The sequence below is a fragment of the Macrotis lagotis genome, chromosome 4 (assembly GCF_037893015.1).
Source record: "Macrotis lagotis isolate mMagLag1 chromosome 4, bilby.v1.9.chrom.fasta, whole genome shotgun sequence".
In the NCBI taxonomy this organism is placed as follows: Eukaryota; Metazoa; Chordata; class Mammalia; order Peramelemorphia; family Peramelidae; genus Macrotis; species Macrotis lagotis.
Window position 1 is genome coordinate 77,517,867 of NC_133661.1, and position 22,580 is coordinate 77,540,446.

The 22,580-nt window shown below is 42.5% G+C and overlaps 1 protein-coding gene across 1 annotated transcript; it reads right to left on the bottom strand.

The window, feature by feature from the left end:
- Positions 1-393: 393 nt before the first annotated feature.
- On the bottom strand, positions 394-4,857 carry MARVELD1 (MARVEL domain containing 1). Its single transcript, XM_074233199.1, has 2 exons — positions 2,578-4,857; positions 394-1,506 (listed from the first exon to the last, which is right to left on the bottom strand). The coding sequence occupies exon 1, from the start codon at positions 4,855-4,857 to the stop codon at positions 4,333-4,335; it is 525 nt and encodes a 174-aa protein (XP_074089300.1). The 3' UTR covers positions 394-1,506; positions 2,578-4,332.
- Between the last annotated feature and the right edge of the window lie 17,723 nt (positions 4,858-22,580).

Here is a 22,580-nt window from a genome sequence, read left to right on the forward strand (position 1 = left end):
TCTGTGACCCTCCCCATCCCATCCTGTAGGAATCAAGGCTGCTGTCAGTGCCAGAGGAATATCTGGAGCTAATACTGCTCCTGGGAGTGGGGGGCAGGGGAAAAAGATGTTTGCAGGCCCCTGCAAAAGCAGGGGGGATTCTCCCAAGTCCTACATCTCACACTTTATCTCTCAAACTGCACCATCCCAAATATACAGAAACACACATTCATGCATGGCAGATAAACACATTCTTTCTCTCTTCCAAAACCTCAGACCCTGGATTTCTTTACTGGTTCTATTTCCTCTTCTCAGGGAAGGCCAAGAAAAAAAAAGTGACTAAGGTGCAAGGACGAAGATCTACCAAGTCAAAGAGACCCTAGATGAAAATTCAGCCCCTCCCAAAGTCAGATGAAATGTGAACAAAACTTTATTCAGAAAAGCAGATTAGTAAAAACCCCACATTGTGTGGCAATTAGAACGACTGCATGGAGACAGGTCTCCCCAAACTCCAAGTCTGCCTCAGCTGGCAGTTGCTTTACTGCCTTCCTAAGTAGATCCAGCTGGAGACTTAGAAGATCATGGTCAGCAAGCCGACTTGGAAAGTCTGAACCAAGAGCCAACTCTAGGGTCTCAGGGGAATGGCTAGTGAACTTGTCTTTGACACACTTGGATCCTGGAAGCAAAGGGATGATGATTCTAGCCTAAGAGGAGCCTCTAAAATTGGAATGACTCTGGGACTAGATTCCTGATAACACTGAATGGGACTGGAGTTTCAGGGAATGTGGAGTGGAGTGGAGAAAGAAAAAGGATTGTCAAATCAATCCTCAAATCTCCTCCATTTTGGAAGATGAGAGGTAGGTTGGCAAGGATTTAGAGAGTCAAACGCCAAAAGTATAGCTAGAAAATCAAATTAATTAATCTCTGGAAAGCTGAGTACAGTACATCTGTCAGCCAAAGGCAAAGGGCTGATGATGGCAATTAGGAAAGCCACAAATAAGATCTAATAATAAGTAATCAAAGTGATGTCAGAATAGGTAAGGCACCCTTGACTAACAAAAGTGAAGTGGGAGACATGAGTAGCATTTGGAATAGGGATAGTAGAAGGAAGGGTGTAGCTTGGATGATGATGAGATGAGATGGAGGAGGAGGAAAAAACAGGGGGAGAAAGTGGAGAAGGAAGAAGAAAAACTGGGTGATAAGTAAGATCTGTTCATTTACTGGAATATGCACTCAGGTATTGGCATAGGGAAATCAGATATGTATGTAAACATATATAATATATATATACATACACTTGGAAAAAACCCAAACCTAGCTACCACTATCCTGGGATCATGCGTTACAGTCCCTGGCAGAGTTGCCCAGATGGTGCTATTCCAATATTGCTCTGGTAAACTCTGAAAGTTTCTTGCTTCTTCTGTCCAGAGCTGTCTTCTCAAGTCACCCCCACTGACCATCCCAACAAGATGAAGAGATGGAGGATGTGAGTAGCTGCTTGGGTTCTTCCCTCAGTTCTGCACCAAGCTGAAACATAAGAAATAGTTATTCTCGTTTGTTCTCTGGAAACATATCTGTCCCCATATGCTCCCATAACCAGTCTGAGCAGAGAGAGACCAGTCTCCCACCCTGGAACACGGCAAGCTAATGGCACCAACAGCCTCAAAGGATCCCATTGAATTCCAAGTCTCCCCTTCAGAAAAAGAGAGAACATATTTCAGCCATCTCAGGTGGCATGGGAGAAGAGCATATACCCAATCTAGACTAGACCCTTTCTATATCACTTGGTTTTAGGGTGACAATCCAGGACATGCCAAAGTTTGTGGAGTTAAAAGTGGGGAAAATAAATGTAGGAGTGATTGAGAGTATTTGCAAAATAAACACAACGATTCAATACCATTTGTCTCTGGAATTGCATATTAGTAACATGCCTCTGCCTGACTCTCTAAGAGGCCCAAGCGGACAAATCCTAAAGTTCCATCAGATGGTGTTGTCTCTACATGCAGAAGAGATTCTGGTCAATAAATAAATGCTTCCTATTTTACAAAGCTGGAAGTAGGGGTCTTAGTCTATGACTACCAAGCCCACACACTCAACATTAGTTATCTCTAAGTCTTAGGTAAGAATTGTAATATTGTGTTAAAAAACATTCTATGTTTAACTTAGTTATACATATATAACCTATATTAGATTGCTAACAGTTAAGAGAAACATGAGGGAGGAGTGAGAGGGAGAAAAATGTGGAACTCAAAACCTTACCAAAAAATAATTGTTGAAAACTACCTTTGCATGTAGTTGGAAAAATATTTTTAAAAAAACATTCTAGTATAGTTTATCATGTTATTAGGTTTCTAATCAAAAGGCTGGATTTTTAAAAGTCAGCTTTTAAATTAATTAGGGCTTTGCTTCTCAAAGATGAAATAGTAACTTCAAAACTGTGATTCCACAAGTTGGGCACAAATTCTAACCTCACCAAAAATGGAGGCATATAAAAATAAATGAGTTTTTCTGTTTTGACTCCAGAAGTTTAGTGACTAACCAGTCTTAACTCCACCCCACAGAGGTGGGGAGGTGAAAAATAGGAAGATATTTACTTACCTTTTTAGGGACCTTCACAGGCAAACATCACTCTCAAACTGTTCATTGGCATAACCTCTGATTCTTCAACGTCTGGAAGACTTCTCTACTTGGCTGTTGCATATATGAGTACTAAGTGCAGGAACCCTATGTTGGCCATAGAGATTCTCACCAGGTTTCGGAATCATGAAGTTGCTCATCACCAATATTAGGAATTAGACCTTTTCTTGGTGAAATGTAGTCTAGATGACACTCTGCTTGCAAAGAGATGGATAAAGTGGCCAATTCCCGCAAGGAACTACGATCTTAACAAGCTATTGAGTTGAAAGGAGTCATAATTTCAAATAACTTTCCATAAAGTCCCTTAGCTACCTCTTTTCCACCAGCCCCACCCAAGACTTTAAAAATAATCTCTCTGGGCCAAATTAGCAGGGACCATCATTTCTTACAGTCTACTCAAATTCAGTTTATATGCCCTAATCTGCAAACTGATCTTAAACTGTTTTGACTACCAAAAAGCTCATGAGTGTTTTAACTTATAAAGGTAGACTGAGGCAGCTAAATTGGATCTCATTAATCAGGATTAATAAAACTGAAGGCAAACAAATGGTTGCTTCAAATCTTGGTAGCCTTCACCGGCCCTAGCTTGAAAGGCAGCTTTTGTATATACTAATAACTAGCCTGGAGGTCAGGAGATCAGAATGGCTTTTGGTCCAACCTCCAAACAGCTCTGTTCGTTTAGACAAGAGACTTCACTTTTAGGGGACCCATTCACCCATCTCTAAAACGTTGGCGTTGTACAAGAAAACGATGGCTAGGGTTTCTTTGGTCTTTTATGGCTTTGGTCCCTAAGGCCTGTAAGGCAACCAGGTGGTCTGCAGGTAAGCCACACAAATGTGAGGGGTTTCTGTGAGCGGATGAGGAGAAGGGGTGTGCACAGATGAGCAAAATGACACGCTCTCAGCACCTAGGAGTATTTTGGTGTGTTTGGGGATGCAGTGCCCATCTACTGGATGCACCGCCCTGTCCGGAGCACCCTGCCAGGCCACAATAACACAAAGCCCACCCAGCTGAGAGGATGTTGGTCATCCAGGAGGGGGGTGACTAAAGCCCTAGGGTGCACAAAGGTGTGGCCCTGTCCTGGGGTAAACTTGCTCTTAGAGTCCCAGCCCCCTGGCTCCTCATTTATTCCGCCTGCAAGCCAAGTACACTGGCTGATTGGTTGGCTGACAGCCCGCCGCCCGGCCCGGAGGGAGCCGCGGCTGGAAGAGGGGCCAAAGGAAAGGGCTGCGCTCCTCCCGGAGAAGGGAAGGAGGGGTTAAGAAACGGCTCCAGAACAGGCTTCCATTGAAGAGCTAGCCCCGGATCCACGTTTAGATGTGGGGAGGGGAGAGGAGGCCAGCCGTGGGAGTGGCGGAGGTTTCCTGGGCCGGCCAGCCCTCTGTCTGTCTCTACCTGGCTTTTCCAATCCGCAGGCGGCCAGTCTTCCGTGTCATCTCTAAGTGGCCGGCGCCCAAACTTTCAGTTCTTGTCTCTGCATCCCGCAGAGGCCAGGGGGCCATCCGCTCCCTGGGCCACGGTCTGGGTGGCTGCGGGGGCAAGAGTTTGCACGAGAATGCTTCGGTCTGGGTGGGGTCGGGGGCGCAGATGAGCCCCCCGGGAATAAGGGCTGCCGGGCTGGGAGGGCGGGGAGCTGCAGGGAGGACGGGATCTGGCGAGGGAGGGCCGGGGGTCTTCCGGGCCCCCGGCCCGCGGCCCGGCGGCCGGGCCGGCCCCTCACACCAGGTCCCGGTGGCCCCGGCAGCGGCGGCAGGAGCCGTAGAGCGCCGAGAGCAGGTAGAGCGAGAGGCAGAAGCAGCCGCAGACGGAGGCGGCCAGGAAGGCGTTGTAGGCGCAGGGCAGCGGGTACTGCTTGAGGTTGCAGTAGTCGTGCCGCCGGGTCTGGTCGATCATGATGCCCGAGGCCGCCACGTACAGGCCGGCCGCCAGCAGGTCGTGGAGCACGTTGGTGAGCAGCCAGCGGGGGCCCAGCAGCGGCACCAGCTCGTGCTTGCCCAGCAGGCTGCTGAAGTAGAGGCCGGCGGTCAGCAGCCAGAAGAACACGGAGACGAAGAGCGCGAAGTGCACGGGGCCCTGGTACTTGCTGCAGGCGATGGTGATCCAGAAGGCGGCCCCGGCCAGCAGCTGCAGCAGCCTCAGCACGCCCAGCGGACTGCGCAGGAAGGGGCGCTGCAGGCTCAGCGAGCTCCGCGCCCCGCCGGCCGCCGGCGGCGGGGGCTGGCGCGGGGGCGGGGGGCGCATGGCCCCGGGGCCCGGACTTCAGCCCCCCGGGCCCGGACTTCAGGGGCTTCCTCCGCCCGGCCGCCCCTCCTTGCCCCGCGGTCTCACCCCTTCTTTCTACGCTGGCATTCCGGAGGCCGGCCTCCCCCTGCCAGCTCTGCTCGGATTCTCCAGCTCTCTCCACCCCTCCTGCCCGGGCTTTTCTCTTCCCCTTCTGTCTCCTCCCCCGAACTTTGTCCACTCCCTCTTCCCCTCTTCCTGCCATCTTTCTCAGCACCCTCTCCCCCCCTCCTCCACTTTCCCAATCTCCAACGCCCTGGGCTGGGCAGGGGCGGAGCCCCAAAGCCCCTTCCAGCCAGCTCTCCTCTGGCTTTGATGTGCCCGGGCCACGGCTTGGCTCCTCTGGCTCTGCGAACAACGTCCCGATCTTCCTCTTCCCCGTAGCGACTTCTGGGCCCGTTACTTTCCTAACTTCAGAGTAGTCTCCGCCTGTCTCTGAAAAGCGGAGGGGAAACTCCCTGCTTCTTGGGCTGTGGTCCACACCCAAACAGCATTTGGTCTCCTTCAGCCCGGCCAAACTAAGTGCGTCCCTCCTTTTCCAGCCTGGTGCCCATGGCCGAGAAGATTGTTGGACTCTCTGGTCCAGTTACTTTCCTAACTTCAGAGACTAGACTGCCTGTTTCTGAAAGGGGGAGAAAAAAAAAACGGTTGTTTCTTAGGTTGTTGGCCGTGCCCAAATGGTCATTTTTTTCACCTCTCATTTAGCCCAGTCAAACTAAGCAAGTCCCTCCTTTTCCAGCCTGGTGCCCATGGTGGAGAAGATTCTTGGACTCTCTGGTCCAGAACTTCAGATGGAGAGTCTCTGCCTGTTTCTGAAGGGTGGAGGGGAAAACTCTGTTTTTTAGGTTGTTGTCCACACCCAATAGCATTTAGTCTCATTCAGCCCAGCCAAACTAAGTGTGTCCCTCCTTTTCCAGCCTGGTGCCCATGGTGGAGAAGATTGTTGGACTCTCTGGTCCAGTTACTTTCACAACTTCAGAGAGTAGTCTGCCTGTTTCTGAAAGGTGGAGAAAAAAATGGCTGTTTCTTAGGTTGCTGTCCACACCCAAATGGCCACTTATTTCTTCTCACTTAGAAACTCATTTACAAACGAAGTATGTTCCTCCTTTTCCAGCCTAGTGCCCATAGTGGAGAAGATCGTTGAGCTCGCCTTGGTCTTATGCCACACCTGCAGAAAAGTAATCATAATCATCTCTTCTGAATGAGAACAGCTGTGCTGGTAAATATTTAACAACTTATTTTCTGGAAAGGGCAAACAACAACTACAAAATAAAAACACGTGCTGACTATACATTTTTTAAATCTAATCTGCACTATTTATATTTTAGCCATTATAGTCTCAAACCTAGACAATAAACATATCAATAAATTCAGCCCTGACAGAGGTGTAAATGCTCACACTGAAAAGTGTATACAAGCTGCCTACAGCACACCTCATACTGCTGCATGGCTGACTATTATGGGAGAAAAAAAGTTGGCAGGATCCTGTGTTAGAGAAGAGAAGCCAATCTTGAGCAAATAGCAGAGCCTTCAGGAAGTAGAGGACCAAGCCTACCTGTCCACTAATTAATCCTGAATTCAAATATGGTCCCTGCCCTGGTAACATTTGTTAATTAGATGGAACACAGGTTAAAAAAATTCATTTCTACAAATGTTTATCAGTGGCCTACACTTTGCTAGACACTAAGAAACAATAATAATAAAATCAGATGCAGAACAGAATCTATATGAACCCTTATGGAGCTTGTGGTCTAGAAGGGAAAGGGATACTACAGGATTTACCTACCAGCTCCAGCCAGAATCACATGGAATTCATGAAGCAATGTGTCTTGAAAGGCAGTATTGCATAGTGGTTAAAGGGCCAGCCTTGGAATCCGAAAGATCTGTGCTTCAGTGTCATCTTTGATGCTTATTAGTTATATGACCATTGGCAATGTGCTTAACCCTTCAGTACCCCAGTCAACTTTCTTAAGACTATGATAACGATTTTTGTCCTTCATTGTCAAAAACGACTATGACATCAGTTGAAATGAGGGAGGTGATCCATGACATACATGTGAAATGGATTTGAGTGAGGAGGGGTGCTTTGCTAAATCACTAGCCTCACCTTCTCCTCTGGAGTCAGTAGCCAGTAGCCAGATCTGAATCAGGTTGACTGGAGATTGGAGGCCCAGGGTTACACATCTAGTAAGTGTCTGAGGTCACATACTTAACTGCTTTCCACTTCTTAGGCTGGACACCAAAATTCCTTTTCCTGGTCACTATTCCTCTATATGTTGCCTTCTTCAAGGGGAAATGAGGGAATCTTCACTCTCATCAGAGGTGGCTAGGAGAGGAAACAGCATATATACTCAATGGGGTATAGACATCTGGAGTAAGAAGGAGAGAAGGCGGGGACAGGAGGAAGGGGAGGAATGTGAGTGATGGAGGAGAGGATGGACCATGGGGGGAGAGTGGTCAGATATAACACATTTTCTTTTTTACTTCTTGTAAGGGGCTGGGATTGGATGGCCTGTCTGGAACCATAGGGCTGGGTGGATGCTGGCCTAAGGGGTGGTATGTGAGCTTGGAGCCTCTTGGCCCCAGGGCCAGGGATCTGTCTGCTGCACCACTCAGCTACCCTACTGCACAGTCAGAGTGAAAGGAGAGAGAAAATATAGTACATGGTAGTGGAGAAGTACAAATGGAGTTGTGATCAGCAATGGCAATGGTGGAAAAATATGGAAGTAACTTTTGTGATGGACTTATCATAAAGAATGTGATTCACCCGCCACAGAGCTGGTAGTGTTGGAACAGAGACTGAAGCACATTTTTTATTATTATTATTTTTTGGGGGGGTTACAGGGCAAATGGGGCTGGGTAGCCTGCCTTGGGCTGCACAGCTGGGTGATTGTTGGGTGTCTGAGGCCAGATTTGGACCTGGGTGCTCCTGGCTCAAGAGCCAGTGCTCTGTCTGCCACCTAGCCACCCTACTATTATTATTATTACTATTTTATATTATTTGGGGTCTTTTTTTTTTATTTTTGCAGGGCAATGGGGTTGGAGTGACTTGCACAGGGTCACACAGCTGGGTGATTGTTGGGTGTCTGGGGCTGGATTTGGGCTCAAGTGCTCCTGGCTCCAGGGCCGGTGTTCCATCCACTGTGCCACCTGGCCATACCTACTATTATTATTTTTTTAATTTTAATTTTAATTTTTTCTCTCCCCTTTATGACTCATGCGGGTCTATATTTTTTGGGGGGAGGGGGTATTATGCTTACTTTTAAATAAGAATATTTTTGTAATGTATAAAAAAACATTATTTGTACAAAATAAGAATAAATAAATAAATATATGTGTTTCCTTCTTGTGTTAGAATGTAAGCATATGCCACTGCTTAGCATAAGACACAAAGTGTCTAATCAAAGTTTTGTTCATGCACTCATTCATTGGCCTGAAACATCGTAATGTCAGAAAATGAGATGTCTATTAAGGGAACCAGGGGAAAAAGATATAGTCAGAAGATTTCTGAACTAGGTAAGTCATCATGACTAAAAGCATTTGCCATCTAGTGGCCAATTTACTGATGAGTCTCTCCATGCCTAGCTAGAATGATCCTTGGATAGCACATGAAGAACAGATCAAGTACCAAACAACAAAACATGAAGACCTGAACAAAACAAGAGAAAGGAAGGTTAGGAGAAATTGAGGAAAGGAGAGGGAATCTTTCCAGTTATCTAGAAAAGGTCTTGAGAACCTAGGTGAGTAGCATCTACTTAGATATCCATATGTGCTGGTGTATGTTTAATGATTAGTTTCTTTAAAAAATGAGCAAATACTTAACCAGCTTTCAGATAAATAGATATGTAGATAAATATGTAGAAAATCACACTTTTAATATCAATCTGCATTATTAACATTTTCTTCATAACTTTCTTTAGTCTACTGTAAATCATCAACAAAACAAATCAGACCTTGACTTTAAATGTTTGCCAATTTCCAAGCCATAAAATTCCACACCAAAAATTTGACAATCATTTCAGGCAATTCAAACTAGCTCCCTGTTGTTTCACCACCCAGTGAGCATAATTCTGAAAAGAATGAAGTTGATCTTATAAGGAATTATTCATGAGTTTGTTCTCCCAGGGATGCTATTTTTAGTTTGGTAGAACTTTGCAGTCATTTCAAAGGACTTTCCCCAAAACTCTTTGAGCAAGTGTAACTAGGCAAATATGCATTCAGAGTTTCATCTCAAGAGTCATTTCTTTTTTTTTAATTTAAAATTTTCTTGAAAATCTAATATTGAACAATAAAACAACCACTAAAAGAGTAAACTATCACTATGACTGCCACAACCCCCTCCCTCTCATCATGATTATAATTATTTTAAATAAATCTAAAATAAGTAGCCTAAAGAAAGTCTCTGGTTTGGACTGTGTCTATCTTAACATCTGTCTCTTCTTACTACTAAAGTACAATATCAATGTTTGTGAAATTCCTGTATAGAAAGGGGTCCCTGACCTTCTTCTGGGCCCTGAGAAACTCCTTAGAAATATGAATTTGGAGGGGTGCCTTTGGGTCTGAAACTGGACAGGACTCAAATGCTTGACCCTAGGGGTCACAGATATTCCATAAATATGCAATATCAATATTTGTGTAATCCCTGTATGGAAGGAGTCCTTGATACCCTCCTGGGCCCCAAGAAACTCCCCAGAAATATAACTTTGGGTGCGGCTAGGTGGCCCAGTGGACAGATCACTGGCCCTGGAGTCAGGAGTACCTGAGTTCAAATCCAGCCTCAGGCACTTAATAATTACCTAGCTGTGTGGCCTTGGGCAAGCCACTTAACCCCATTTGCCTTGGAAAAAAACTAAAAAAGAAAAAAAGAAATATAACTTTGGCTGGGCACCTTTGAGTCTGAAAATTGTCTGATAGGACCCAAGCTCTTGACCCTGGGGGTCACAGATATACCATAAATTTGGTTAAGATTTACAAAGCACCCTTGCTAGCCTAATTATCTTGCTGTATCTGTTAAATTCCAGGACTGCCTCCCCCTTCCCCAGATGCAGCTGGAACCATGAGATAGTAAATTTCACTCCATCAAATTTGTGGGAATCCTGTGAATATGTGACTCCCTCTGTCTCAGGAAATGTGTTCAGACATAACACAAAGACCTTGACCCTTTTCCTACTCTGTCTAGCCCCATATCTATACTGAGCCATATGTTTACATATGTTTGTATTAGTATGACAAGACAATATATCTGACTGCTGTCTTTGCTTCTGTATCCTGCTTGCTCTCAGTACCCCACCCCAAAACACTATAAAAACCCTATCCCCTGAACACTCAGGTACTGTTTGATTTAGGTACTCTTCATCCCCAAGCAGTCCCCAGGAAATTAAAGATTTCCAAACTTATCAAATTCTGGTCTCCATCTCGCTCTTTGGGCTTAATGCTATATAAGTTGTACAACCAACACAAAACTACTACTAAACTTTATTCTTAAGTTTTATCTTTCTCTGAACAAGATATCACCAACTCAATTTTTTTTTTATTTTTGCAAGGCAATGGGTTTCAGTGAATTGGCCAAGGTCACACAGCTAAGCAAGTATTGTCTGAGGGGCTATTTGAACTCAGGTCCTCCTGACTCCAGGGCTGGTGCTCTATCGACTGTGCCACCTAGCTGCCCCATACCAGCACCTACTCAAATCTTGAGAGAGGAACAGTTAATCATTGTCCTTCAGTTTTATATATATGTATATATATATATATATATATATATATATATACATACACACACACACACGCACACACACATACACACACACACATACACACACCCTGATGTCTCATGTTCTAAAAAGTATGAAAGAACTAAAAATACCCAGCAGAACCCCGGCTTAGGGATACAGGAAGCTTCAAGGACTCTACTTGCTTGTTATGCTTAGAAACCTCATTCAATCTGGAATTCTCCCCAATTCGAGAAACCCGGACATTGTTGTTTAGTTCATTAATGGTGTCCAACTCTTCATGACTCCATTTGGGGTTTTCTTGGCAGAGATATCAGAGAGGTTTGCAATTTACATCTTCAGCTCATTTTACAAATGAGAAATTGAACAAGCAGTGTGGTTTTAAGTGATTTGCCCAGGGTCACATAGCTAGTAAACTGTGTCTGAGATTGGATTTGTACTCAAGTTCTCCTGACTCTAGGTGTAGCCCTCTATTTGCCACCTTGATGTTTAACCTGGGGAACAGGTTCTCATACAATTTTATATTATGTGAAACATTTTCCAAGGTCTTCATTGCCATCCAGTAATAAAGCCTTTGTTCTGACACTGAAAATACAAGGTGTAAATATTCCTGCTAACAAAGGAATTAGACTTGTCAAACACCTAAACCAAGACCTTGAACTTCAAAGGAAGAGCAGAGATACAATATTTAGAATGGAGATTTGAGTTCTTGGCAGATAGACAAGAAAGACTCATTTAGTGTTTACTATGTGCAGCTATGTGAAGCTCTAGGGATTAAAAAAAAATAATCAAAAAAATAGTCCCTCCCCTCAAGGAGTTTACATTCTAACACTAAAAAGGAAGCTGAAAAGCAAAGAAAGAAGGAAGATACCTGTGTAAATTTGATGGAGGAGAGTCAGAAGTTCAGCCAGGAGAGGAATGAAGCATGCCTATCCCTCCAGGGGACCAAATGTGTTAGGAAACCACTTGCCTCCAAAAAAGGAATGAACTAAGTGGGTCCACAAATGGATGGTAGCTAATGGAGGTAGCTGGGAAGCATTAAGGGGCTCCTAGGTCACATTGAGAGGTGCAGAAAAGTAACCCAGCAGCAATGAAATGACAGTGGTTGAAATGAGAAGCTCCTGGATCAGGCTCGTGGTTCCTAGACAGTACTAAGTTCCTGGCAAGTCTCCTGGATAGAAGAAGCAAAAGCTCATGGACAACACTGAATTCTTAGAACAAACAAGAGGTAGAGCCAAGGACTAGCAAGAGACAAAGCTACACTGAGGAGGGGCAAAACTGGGAGATCTTCACTGATGTTGTGATTTATGCAGACTGTACAAGTCCAGGGGGAGGAATGGAGTCAGTTATCAACTCCAAGGAATGTTTTCCCCTACAAGAAAGGAAAGCCTCCATTACAGGAATATTTAATACCCTGAAAGTGAGTTTGTAGTTCCTTTGTAAAAACAAGGTTCACCTGAAAGGGAAGGATAATTGACCTGATTATTTATGGGCTCAAGTTCAAGTCCTTTTTGTTTTATATTTGTTTATTTTGGGTCAGGTTAAATAAAGCCTGTCAGATTTTTATGGCACTGCTACACTTAATGATTACATAGGCAGATCCTAGGGTCCTTTCTTCTGTAATGACCTAAAACATGAACTATTTCAATTTGTTCTATTTCCCTTGAAAAATCATAGAATCTATGAATTAGAAGGGATTTTGGAGATCATTGAGTCCAACAGGTAGTTTGTCCTTTACTCTACACCTAGAATGATGATACATTCTTTGCTTGAAGTTAAGCTATAATTTGACAATTGTGTTACCAGATGTGCTTTGACACAAAACTAGAATAAGCAGGACTTAACTCTCTCAATTTTTTGTTTTGCTTTTTAAATTTTACTCATTCAGTGAGTGTGGGAGGGAGTCATTTTTTAAAATATTTTATTAGTTTTCCAGTTATATACAATAGTAATTTCTATCTATCATTTTGTAAGGTTTTGAATTTTACAATTTTTCCCTCACCCTCCCTTCCCTCCCCCATCCCCCCAACAGAAGGCAGCCTGCTAATCTTTACATTATTTCCATGCTATACATTGACCAAAATTGAATGTGTTGAGAGAAAAAAGCTTCTCAGGTGGGAGTCACTTTTAATCCCTATGGGCAAAGATCCTAGACTCCTACAAGGCCACTATGGGGATGGCTATTGGAGAAGTGTGCCATCTGGTGACTTCTAACTATAACTCATTATTTTTGCAGGAATGCAAAATCTCACTAATAATAAATTCCTGTACTCAGGGCAAAGTCTGAGTTGAAAATATATAGGAAAAGAGAATATCCTACCTCCTAAGGCAAGTCATTATACTTTTGAATTCTAATAATTGTTAGGAACTTTTTCTTAGATGATGTCTAAAAATGGAGGGGGAGAAATTGGGGAGAAGGGAAAAGAGATGGTCAATACAGGGATCTTAGGCCTCTAGAGTCATTCCTGGAGGGTGAGGGGTTCACTATGCAGAGCAGGTGAGAGTGGAAGAGGACAGATCAAGAGAGGTTCTTATATTACTTATCTTAACATTTTCACTGGGAGAAAAAAAGTCTGTTCTTGTCTAGAGCATTTGGTCACCCAAAATACCAAGCTGGGGGGAGGGCTCTCAAGCACCTACAGTCCCATTACCATTTACCAAAGTGATCACAGAAGTGAGACTCAGGGAAAGTGCAGCTGGCCCCAGACTCAGCAGGGTCACCAATACCTTAACACTGGCTAATAACCCTATCTCACTAATATCACAAGATATAAAGTTTCAAACACAGGGAAGACTTCATTGTCTTTCATTTTGCATAGCTAGGCTGATCTTGTCTTCAGTCTCTGTTTTTAATCATAAGATCATAGTTTTAGAACCAGAAAGACCTCAAAGGTCCAACTTCTCATTTTCCAAAGAAGGAAGCTGATGCTCAAAGTTTCATTGACTTCCAGAAAAGATAATTGAATTACGGTCTTTTTGACTATGAGAGAACTTTTCCATCTACTTTGCTACAATACTTCTTTCAATAGGCATTAAAGTCCAAAGACGTTGTTTCTCCTTTCCTTCTAACTCCCCTATCTCAGAGCCTTAATTTTCAGCTCAAATGGCATAATGTGGTGAAAAGAAGACTCAACTTGGAATGAGTTTAACTTGGACGCAACCTCAGATATGTCATTTATTCTCCTAAGCCTCAATACTTATTTAAAATGATGACAATAATAATTATTGTTGTTATTTAAATTATCCAAGCTTCATTTTCAACTATTAAAGAGATATGCTAACTACTAATAAAGTTACAACTAATAGAGTTATAATGATTATCATAGGTAATAAAGGATATTTCCCAGGCTCTGGATCCAGTCCTTTATCTCTTTCATTGATGCCCTTAAAGTGAGTATTGCCTAAGGGTCCATCTTTGGTTCTTTACTCTTCCCTATTGGAAAATTCATTCAGTTCCATGATTCCAACGATCATTCATCTGTGTGGGTTTACAGGACATCTCCACCTGAATGTCTCACTGTCACCTCAAATCCAACATGACCCAAGTCAAGTTTACTATCATTCCTCCTAAAACTGCTCCTTCTCTTCATTTTCCTTCTTTTCCTTCCCTTTCCTTCTTTCCCCTTATTCCCTTCCCTACTCTTCCTTTCTTTTCCTTGTCTTCCCTTCTCTTTCCTTCATTTTTCCCTTTCCTTCCCCTCCTCTTTCTTCTCTTCCTTTCTTTTCCCTTTTCATTTCCCTTTCTCCCCTTTCACCTGTTTTTGTCAGTGTTGGAATATTCACTTCTATAGTCTCCAATGTCTGAAATTTCATTGATACCTTTGTAGGTAGAATTGAATATTCAGTAAAAAAAAAAAAAAAAGAACTGGTTTAAAGAATATGGGTATATTCTTGACTCTGCTACCTATTATCTGTGTGACTTTGAGGGAAAGTCAGTTAATTTCTTTGGGGCTTAGTTTCCTTTTCTGTAAAATGAAGAGGACTAAAAGGCTTATTAAGTTCCTTCTAGCTCAAAAATCTACCTTCCACTGACTTTTTTTTTAGTTTCTCAGATTTGTTTCCTGTTTCTATTTATTAGTCAGTTGATAATGTATTGACTATATGTCAGATACTATGCTAGGTACTAGAAATACAAAGAATAAAAAAAATAGTCCTTGATTTCAAGGAGTTCACTGTCTAATGGAGGAGACAAATGCAAAAACAAAACCAAAAACAAACAAAAGTCCTATGAACATTTAAGAGAGATACAGTGTAAACAAAAGATAATCTAAGACGAAGGAACAGGAGATGGCTAGGTAGGAAAGGCATCCTGGAGAAAGTGGATTTTGAGCTGAGTCTTAAAGAAAGTCAAGGAATGTCAGAGTCAGGGATGAGAATCAAGAATATTCCAGAAATGGAGGACAAACAATGCAAATGCATGAGATAGGAGATGGAGAGTTATGAGTGAATAACAGAACAGACCAGTGTAAGAAGATCATAGAGTATGTGGAAGGATGACAGGTAAGAAAGCTAGAAAGATAGGAATGGGTTTGGCTTTAAAGGGTTTTAAATGTCCAATAGATAATCTTATAGTTCATCATTGAAGTAATGGGGAGCCATTGGATTAATTGAGAGGGAGGGGAGTGATATGATCAGATCTGGACTTTAGGGAAATCACTTTGCTAGGTGAAGGGAGAATGGATTAGAACAAGGATAGATTTGACAGAAAATCAATTAGAAGGTTATAATAATAGACCAGACATCACCCAGACAGGGTAATGACCCTGGTAGTGGAAGGAAAGGGATATACATGGAAGATGTTGTGAAGACAAAAATGACAAGATTTGATGAAAAATTATATATGTGAGAGGAGGGAGGAGTTAAATGAAGGATGACACTGAGGATTAAACTTCATGGGACTTGGAACCAAAAAGGAAAAGGAACCAGCATTTATCATGTGTCTCTTAATAGGTGGGGCAGTTAGGTGACACAGGGGATAGAGTGCCAGGGGTGGGGTCAGGAAGATTTATCTTTCTGTGTTCAAATCTGACTTTCGGATAGTGGCTTGTAACTCTGAGCAAGTCACTTAACACTGTTTGCCTCAGTTTCCTCACCCATGAAATAAGATTGAGAAAGAAATGACAAATCATCCCAATATCTTTGCCAAGAAAACTCCAAATGGGGTCACAAAGAGTCGGACCCAATTAATCAACAAAATAACAAGGTGTCAGATCCAGTGTTAAAAGGCTTTACAAAAATTATCTCATTTAATCTTCACAACAACACTAGGGAGTAGGTGCTCCTGTTTACAGGAGAAGATATGAAGATAGCAGAGAGTCAATAAAGATAACACGGCTAATAAGGGTCTGCAAGCAGAATTTGAACTCAGGTCTCTCTGAATCTAGGTCCACTACTCTGTCTACTTCACTACTAGCTGCCTCTAACTGGAAGAACTGTGGTACCCTCAACAGTAATGGGGAGAGGCATGGATTTGATCAGAAAAGATAAGTTTGGGGCGGCTAGGTGGCGCAGTGGATAAAGCACCGGCCCTGGAGTCAGGAGTACCTGGGTTCAAATCTGGTCTCAGACCCTTAATAATTACCTAGCTGTGTGGCCTTGGGCAAGCCACTTAACTCCATTTGCCTTGCAAAAACCTAAAAAAAAAAAAAAAAGATAAGTTCTTTGGGGCATTTGTTGAATTTAAGACACCTTTGGAGTATATAGATTGAGATACCTGAAAAGTCAGTTGGCGATGGGGCCTGGAGCTGTGGTGATAACTCCATACCATGTCTTACACTTGTTCCCTTCTTTGCTCCCACAGCATTCCAACTATCCCTGACCTTTATTTCCATGCCCCCAAACTATTTCAAATAATCTTCAAACAGGTTTTCCCACCTCCTCTTTTTCCTCCAGTCTTCATTTGGCCAAACTAATTTTTCTTATGCGCAGATTGCTGCTAAAAAAACAAAGGCTTCAGGCTTTCTGAATTGTGTACAGAGAAAAGTTATTTTTACCTGTTGTTTGAGGTTCTCCATAATTGGATATCACCCTGCCTTTTCAGTCTTTTCTCTCCTTTCTCCTCAACTCTCTCTCTCTCTCTCTCTCTCTCTCTCTCTCTCTCTCCTAAATACTAACCAAATTGGCTAACATTATCTTACAAACATACCCTTTGCTTTATTAACTTCATCTCTTTGTCCACATTGTTTCCTATCCATGGAGTGTCTTCCTTCTGTTTTACCAATAAGACCATTGGTATAGAGCTGGAAGGGGCAAAAACCTGAGTTTACAGATGAATAAACTGAGGCTAAGAGAGGTTAAGTGACTTACCAAGGTTACCCAAAGGCCTCAGTATATAATGGGCCCTTAATAATTGAGAAATGAATAAAATCAGTGTTTTGTGACTGCAAAGGGCTAATGCACTATATAAATACATTATCTGATTTTTTTCCCATGCTTCCTTTTCCTTTAGAATATTTAATCAGGGGCAGCTAGGTGGCACAGTGGATAAAGCACCGGCCCTGGAGTCAGGAGTACCTGGGTTCAAATCAGACACTTAATAATTACCTAGCTGTGTGGCCTTGGGCAAGCCACTTAACCCCATTTGCCTTGCAAAAACCTAAAAAAAAAAAAAATTTAATCAGCCCTTCCACCTACATTTTGTTCTCTCTTTTTGCCCTCTTTCCTTTTTTCCTGGGAGAAGACAACCCCCCAGAGGCATGAGCTGAATAAGCTGGCAATTTTTAGGGCACCTTTTCTAGTACCTTCCTCATATCAGGAGGTAAGCAGTGTGATACTTAAAAGGGCTACTCAGTCACCCAGGGGGCTTCCTAATCTCACTGATGCTTTCAGTGGGGAAACAGCCCTAAGACCTGGGCTGCCTGGGTGCAAGATTGTGACTTCAGCTCCAATGTATCTACACCTGCTGCTTATCACTTGCCTGTGGCCACAGGACTTTGAGGAATGATAAAGTGATATGGGTGATGTCTTTGGATGCCTGCATAAATTGGATTTAGGTGAGGTAGAGTTGCACAAAGTCATTAGCCTCACTCTCTCTTCCAAAATCATCATGATCCAGTAACAAGACAGAGTCAAGACAACTGGTGATGACTCAAGATGCAGCGGAAGACCTTGGCATCTTCAATGTCTAACCTCTAAGCCCTCCACAGCACCTACTTCAGCTGGCTTCATGGCCCTTGGAATGAAGTATTCTCTTCCGCCCACTTCACCAGATTTCACGTGCTTGGGATAGACATTCCCCCACAACTCACCTCTGAGTTTGAGACTCCTTTGGTTACCCTCAACATATTTTAGCCTCCCTGTCGAAATGGTTTACTGGGGTATAGTCACTGGTGAGAGTTAGGTGGTTCAGGTGGAAAGAAGCCCTGAAAAGGACTTGGCATCCTCACATCAGAGGTACTAGTCTTCCTTGAACACACCCTAATACAAGTGTGCACTTGGGGAGTACTAGAGAGGCTTCGGGTAGGGAGGAAAGATAATAATAGCTAATAATTATATAGCATATACAATGCTTCGGCCACTGTGCTCAACTATAAATATTATATCACTTGAACAACAACCCTGTGATGCAGTTGCTATTATTAAAAATCATTTTATAGGGAGGAAATTGAGGCTAAAAGTTACAATGCTAATAAGAGTCTGAGGCTGAATTTGAATTGAGATCTTCCTGACTCCAGGTTCAACATCCTATTCTCCATTCAACTACCTAATATCCCCTCTCCCCCCTTCCAATACACCCAAGTGCCTGAAGTTCTATTTCTAACTCTGGTTAGAACCTTTTAAGCAAATGACGATAAACACAGGAATTGATCAAATTCCTTTGGAGTCAGGAATTGTCTCTTTTGGCTATTCATTCATCACTCTGACTAGCCCCTAGATAGGGCAGCTAGGTGGTGCAATGGATAGAGTACTGGTCTTGGAGTCAGGAGGACAGGGGTCCAAATCTGACCTCAGACATTTGATAATATCTGTATGACTTTGAACAAGTTACTTAACCCTGATTGTCTCATATTCAGCGCTGTCTCTATTCATCCTGATTCATATCTGGTCACTGGATCCAAATGACACTGGAGGAAAAAGTGAAGCTGGTGACTTAGCACAGCACCCCTCACTCAAATCCAATTCACATTCTTGTCATGGCAACAATGACGTAATGGCTGTCTTTGAGGAAGGACAAACATCAAGATGTACATCAAACCTAATGGCCCTGAAATAGAGCTAACCATCTGGTTTGGATGGTCTAACCATCCAAAGTATAAGATGACGGACTTTGACTGGCTGGCTTAGCATAATAATGTACTATTGGTGAGTAGGTGGATGCTTAATAAATGCTTATGATTCATTGAACAGGAAGAACACAGTTGACTCAGATGTCAACACCCTGTTGCCTAGGGCTTTCATGAGGAACTTCAAGAGAACAAGTACATTTCTATATCCTATTAACCAAGGACACTCAAAGGCAATTGTTCATGTTCTCCAAACCCACTAGTTTGGACCAAGTCCTAGCCTCGCTGCTAGGAATCATGAATAATTACCCAGCTTCCACCACCAACGGTACCAGGGAATTCAAGGTCAAATTGCATCAAATAATTTGTAACATCAAGTAATAAGAAATCAAGATACTCTGGGGTCTTTCCACTTTGATTAGACATTCCCCTGGAGTAGAACCAAAGAGGGCTAGATTTGGGGGCTGCAGACTTGAATCTCTGATACCTGTGGGTTGCTGGAAAATCCACTTATACTTATGCCTTAGTACTAAATGCTACTTTTAGGTTATTTCAAAACGTCTTTGGATCCAAGTACGCCCATTTTCTCACTGGATCTTCACCAGTCAGAATTATAAACATACAAGGTTCTTTTTTTTTTTAGGTTTTTGCAGGTAAATGGGGTCAAGTGGCTTGCCCAAGGCCACACAGCTAGGTAATTATTAAGTGTCTGAGACCGGATTTGAACCCAGGTACTCCTGACTCCAGGGCCAGTGCTTTATCCACTACGCCACCTAGCTGCCCCATACAAGGTTAATGGCACAAAAGAACATTTGCTTAAAATAAAAATGCAAGATAAGGCACAAGAATATCTCGACAAAAAGAAGAAACATACTCATCAATTCTCATTAAACTTTCTTCCCACCTTCACTGGTAAAAAGTCTGTGAGCAAAACTCTTATTTAGCCCAAGTTGCCAAATCACCATTCCAGAAGATCTGTAACAGGTGTGTAAGTGATACGGTGCCCAGTGGATAAACACAAAAGGTGGAGTGTAATTGTTCACACTGGTCCTGTGAGTTCTCTGGATTCTCTAGTAATTGCCAGTAAGGAAGAAAGGTAGCTTTAGGGCCTGGCCCTGGTTCCATGACTATTTTTTCCCCTCCCCTTTTCCTCCTTCTCCATGTTTCCTGTGTCCTCTTCTTTTAAATCATATCCACCTAGCCTCCCATCAGAGTCAATGTTCTGGTGGCATTTTCACTGGTGATACTTAACAGAGACTCAAGTAGAATGGTATCTCATTCAAATGTAAAATGAGGCTGATAATAGCTGGGAATCAAATCATGGGAATCAAATAAATGTGAATGTGAACTGTTTCTGGTGAAGATACAGAGAGAAAATATAAGTTCTTAGATCCAAACAAGTTTTAAAATAATCAGGGGGAGGCTAGGTGGCGTAGTGGATAAAGCACTGGCCCTGGAGTCAGGAGTACCTGGGTTCAAATCCGGTCTCAGACACTTAATTATTACCTAGCTGTGTGGCCTTGGGCAAGCCAACTTAACTCCATTTGCCTTGCAAAAAACAAAAAATAATAATAATAATAATAATAATCAGAAGGTAGCTTTCAGTAGTAAGACATAAGTATAAGTGGGTTTTCTAACATCCCACAGGTATCAGAGAATTCAAGTCTTCAGACTCCAATGAATGTGAAAACATTTTCAATTCTAAAATGTTTTATAAATATAAGGCCTTTATAAACTATAATTTGCAACTGGTTCTGCCTCACTCTTTAGCAACAGCCTTCTCAGGAGTTGGGCTTTGAAGTAAAAAAACCACACTATCATTCTGCAATACCAAGATTGTCAGTACCAAGATTTGTGCTCCCCATTTTCTTGACAAAAATATTGACATGACACTACAACATTAGATGCATTTTCTGCCATCCAAAACCAGAGAAAGAACTATGGAGTTCAAATGCAGACCAAAGAATACTATTTTTACTTTTTTTAAATTTAGTAATTTTTTTCCTTTCTCATTTTTTCTCTTTGATACTTCTTTCACAAAATGATGAATATGAAAATATATTTGTTGTGACTGCACATATATATATAACATATCAGATTATTTGCCTTCTTGGAGAGAGACTTTTGAAAGTCAAAATTTTACAAAAATGAATATTGAAAACTCTCTTTACATGTACCTGGAGAATAATAAACTATTATCAAGGGGCAAAAAAAATTTAGATGTCCTTTTACTGTATTGTAAATATAGTGCTGGTTTCCAGGAAGTAGTTGCAACTGTCCTAGAAGTCAGGAGATTCCATATTCTTGTTGAATATTATGCCCCTGATTTTGGAGATAAAGGATTACTGAGGGTCTCAAAGCTGTTTACAGTCCGATCTAATTGGAGCCTAAATTCATAGACTTTAGGCTGGAGAGAAACCTAGAGGTCAAGTACAAACCCCTAACTTTACAAATGAGGAAACTGAGGTCCATAGATTAGCCCCTAGTGATACCCAGGTACTGAATCTCAGATCCTATTTATTCTTCACTGAATGAATCTTGCTTCATTATTTTTTTTTCTTTACAGGTTCTGGAGAGTACCTCTGTCTGGCCCACAGCTCAAAGATCCTCTTTTTTAGGCTACGAATGAAGCAGATGCTTTTTATGCAAACACTACTGGTTAAGAGGCTTAAGCTGGAGCACTTGTCTAAGTAGTGAGTGTCTGAGAACACCTTGGCCCTGATTTCAGCAGCTGGTTTCCTTCTAATTTCTTTCTCAGAACTCTCCAGGCAGATCAAAGGAAAGTTGCATTTTCAGTGTTTGTCACTCTGGCAAACGTTTTTTCTGCATGACCCTTGGCCTGAAAGGGCTGATAAATGGAGGGGCAGACTCAGACTCAATAACTTGTAGAGAAGTGGCTCACATAACCCTGGCCACAGGAAAGAGGCAGCCCAGGCCTATTCCTGGGAAAGTGGGGGTGGGGTAAATTACAGGGTTCTCAAACCACACACCTAGGGACTCGATGTTGTTTTTCTTCATGCTTGAAAAGGACCAATGACATTGGGAGGGTGGTGGCTTGATGGGGTGTGCAAAATCTTCAGCCTCACTCTCTTGTCTAGAGTCATCAGAGTACAAGTGGCAAGACAGATCAGGACACTGGCAATGACCCCAGATGAGGTGGGAGGTCTCTTTGAGCTAAGGATTTTTCCAGTTTTTAGTGTGTCTGTAGGTGAAGAGGCAAAGAAGGCAAGCAGGCTGAGGGAGCATGGTGTAAAAGCTTTGGCCTTTATAATGGGATCTGCTGTATTTATGGAACGGCTGGCTATATCTATATATCTGTATCTCTATATATAAACACACTCATACAAACATGTATGTACATGAGTGTATGTTCTATGTGTTCTATATGTTCTATACAAATGTGTATATGAGAATGTGTGTGTGGTATATGTTTGTATCTACATGCATGTAGATACAAAACCACCCAGAGGGGCCCAAAAATCTGAGTGTTTTAAACTTAGTTCAATTTTAAAAGCTCAAGATCACCCTATGATTTTTGGGACACCTTGTATCTATACAGATAGGTGCCTCTGTTCATTTTTAACTCTTGGGGGAGGCAACCTCCTCCTTCTCCCCTCCAAAAGCTGCCCAAAATCCCTACCCCTCCAAGGGTCTACATACCAGCAAAGTTTGTCCCCTCCCCGACCCTCCAATCACCTCCCCACTATGAGTGCAAATACACACACACACACAC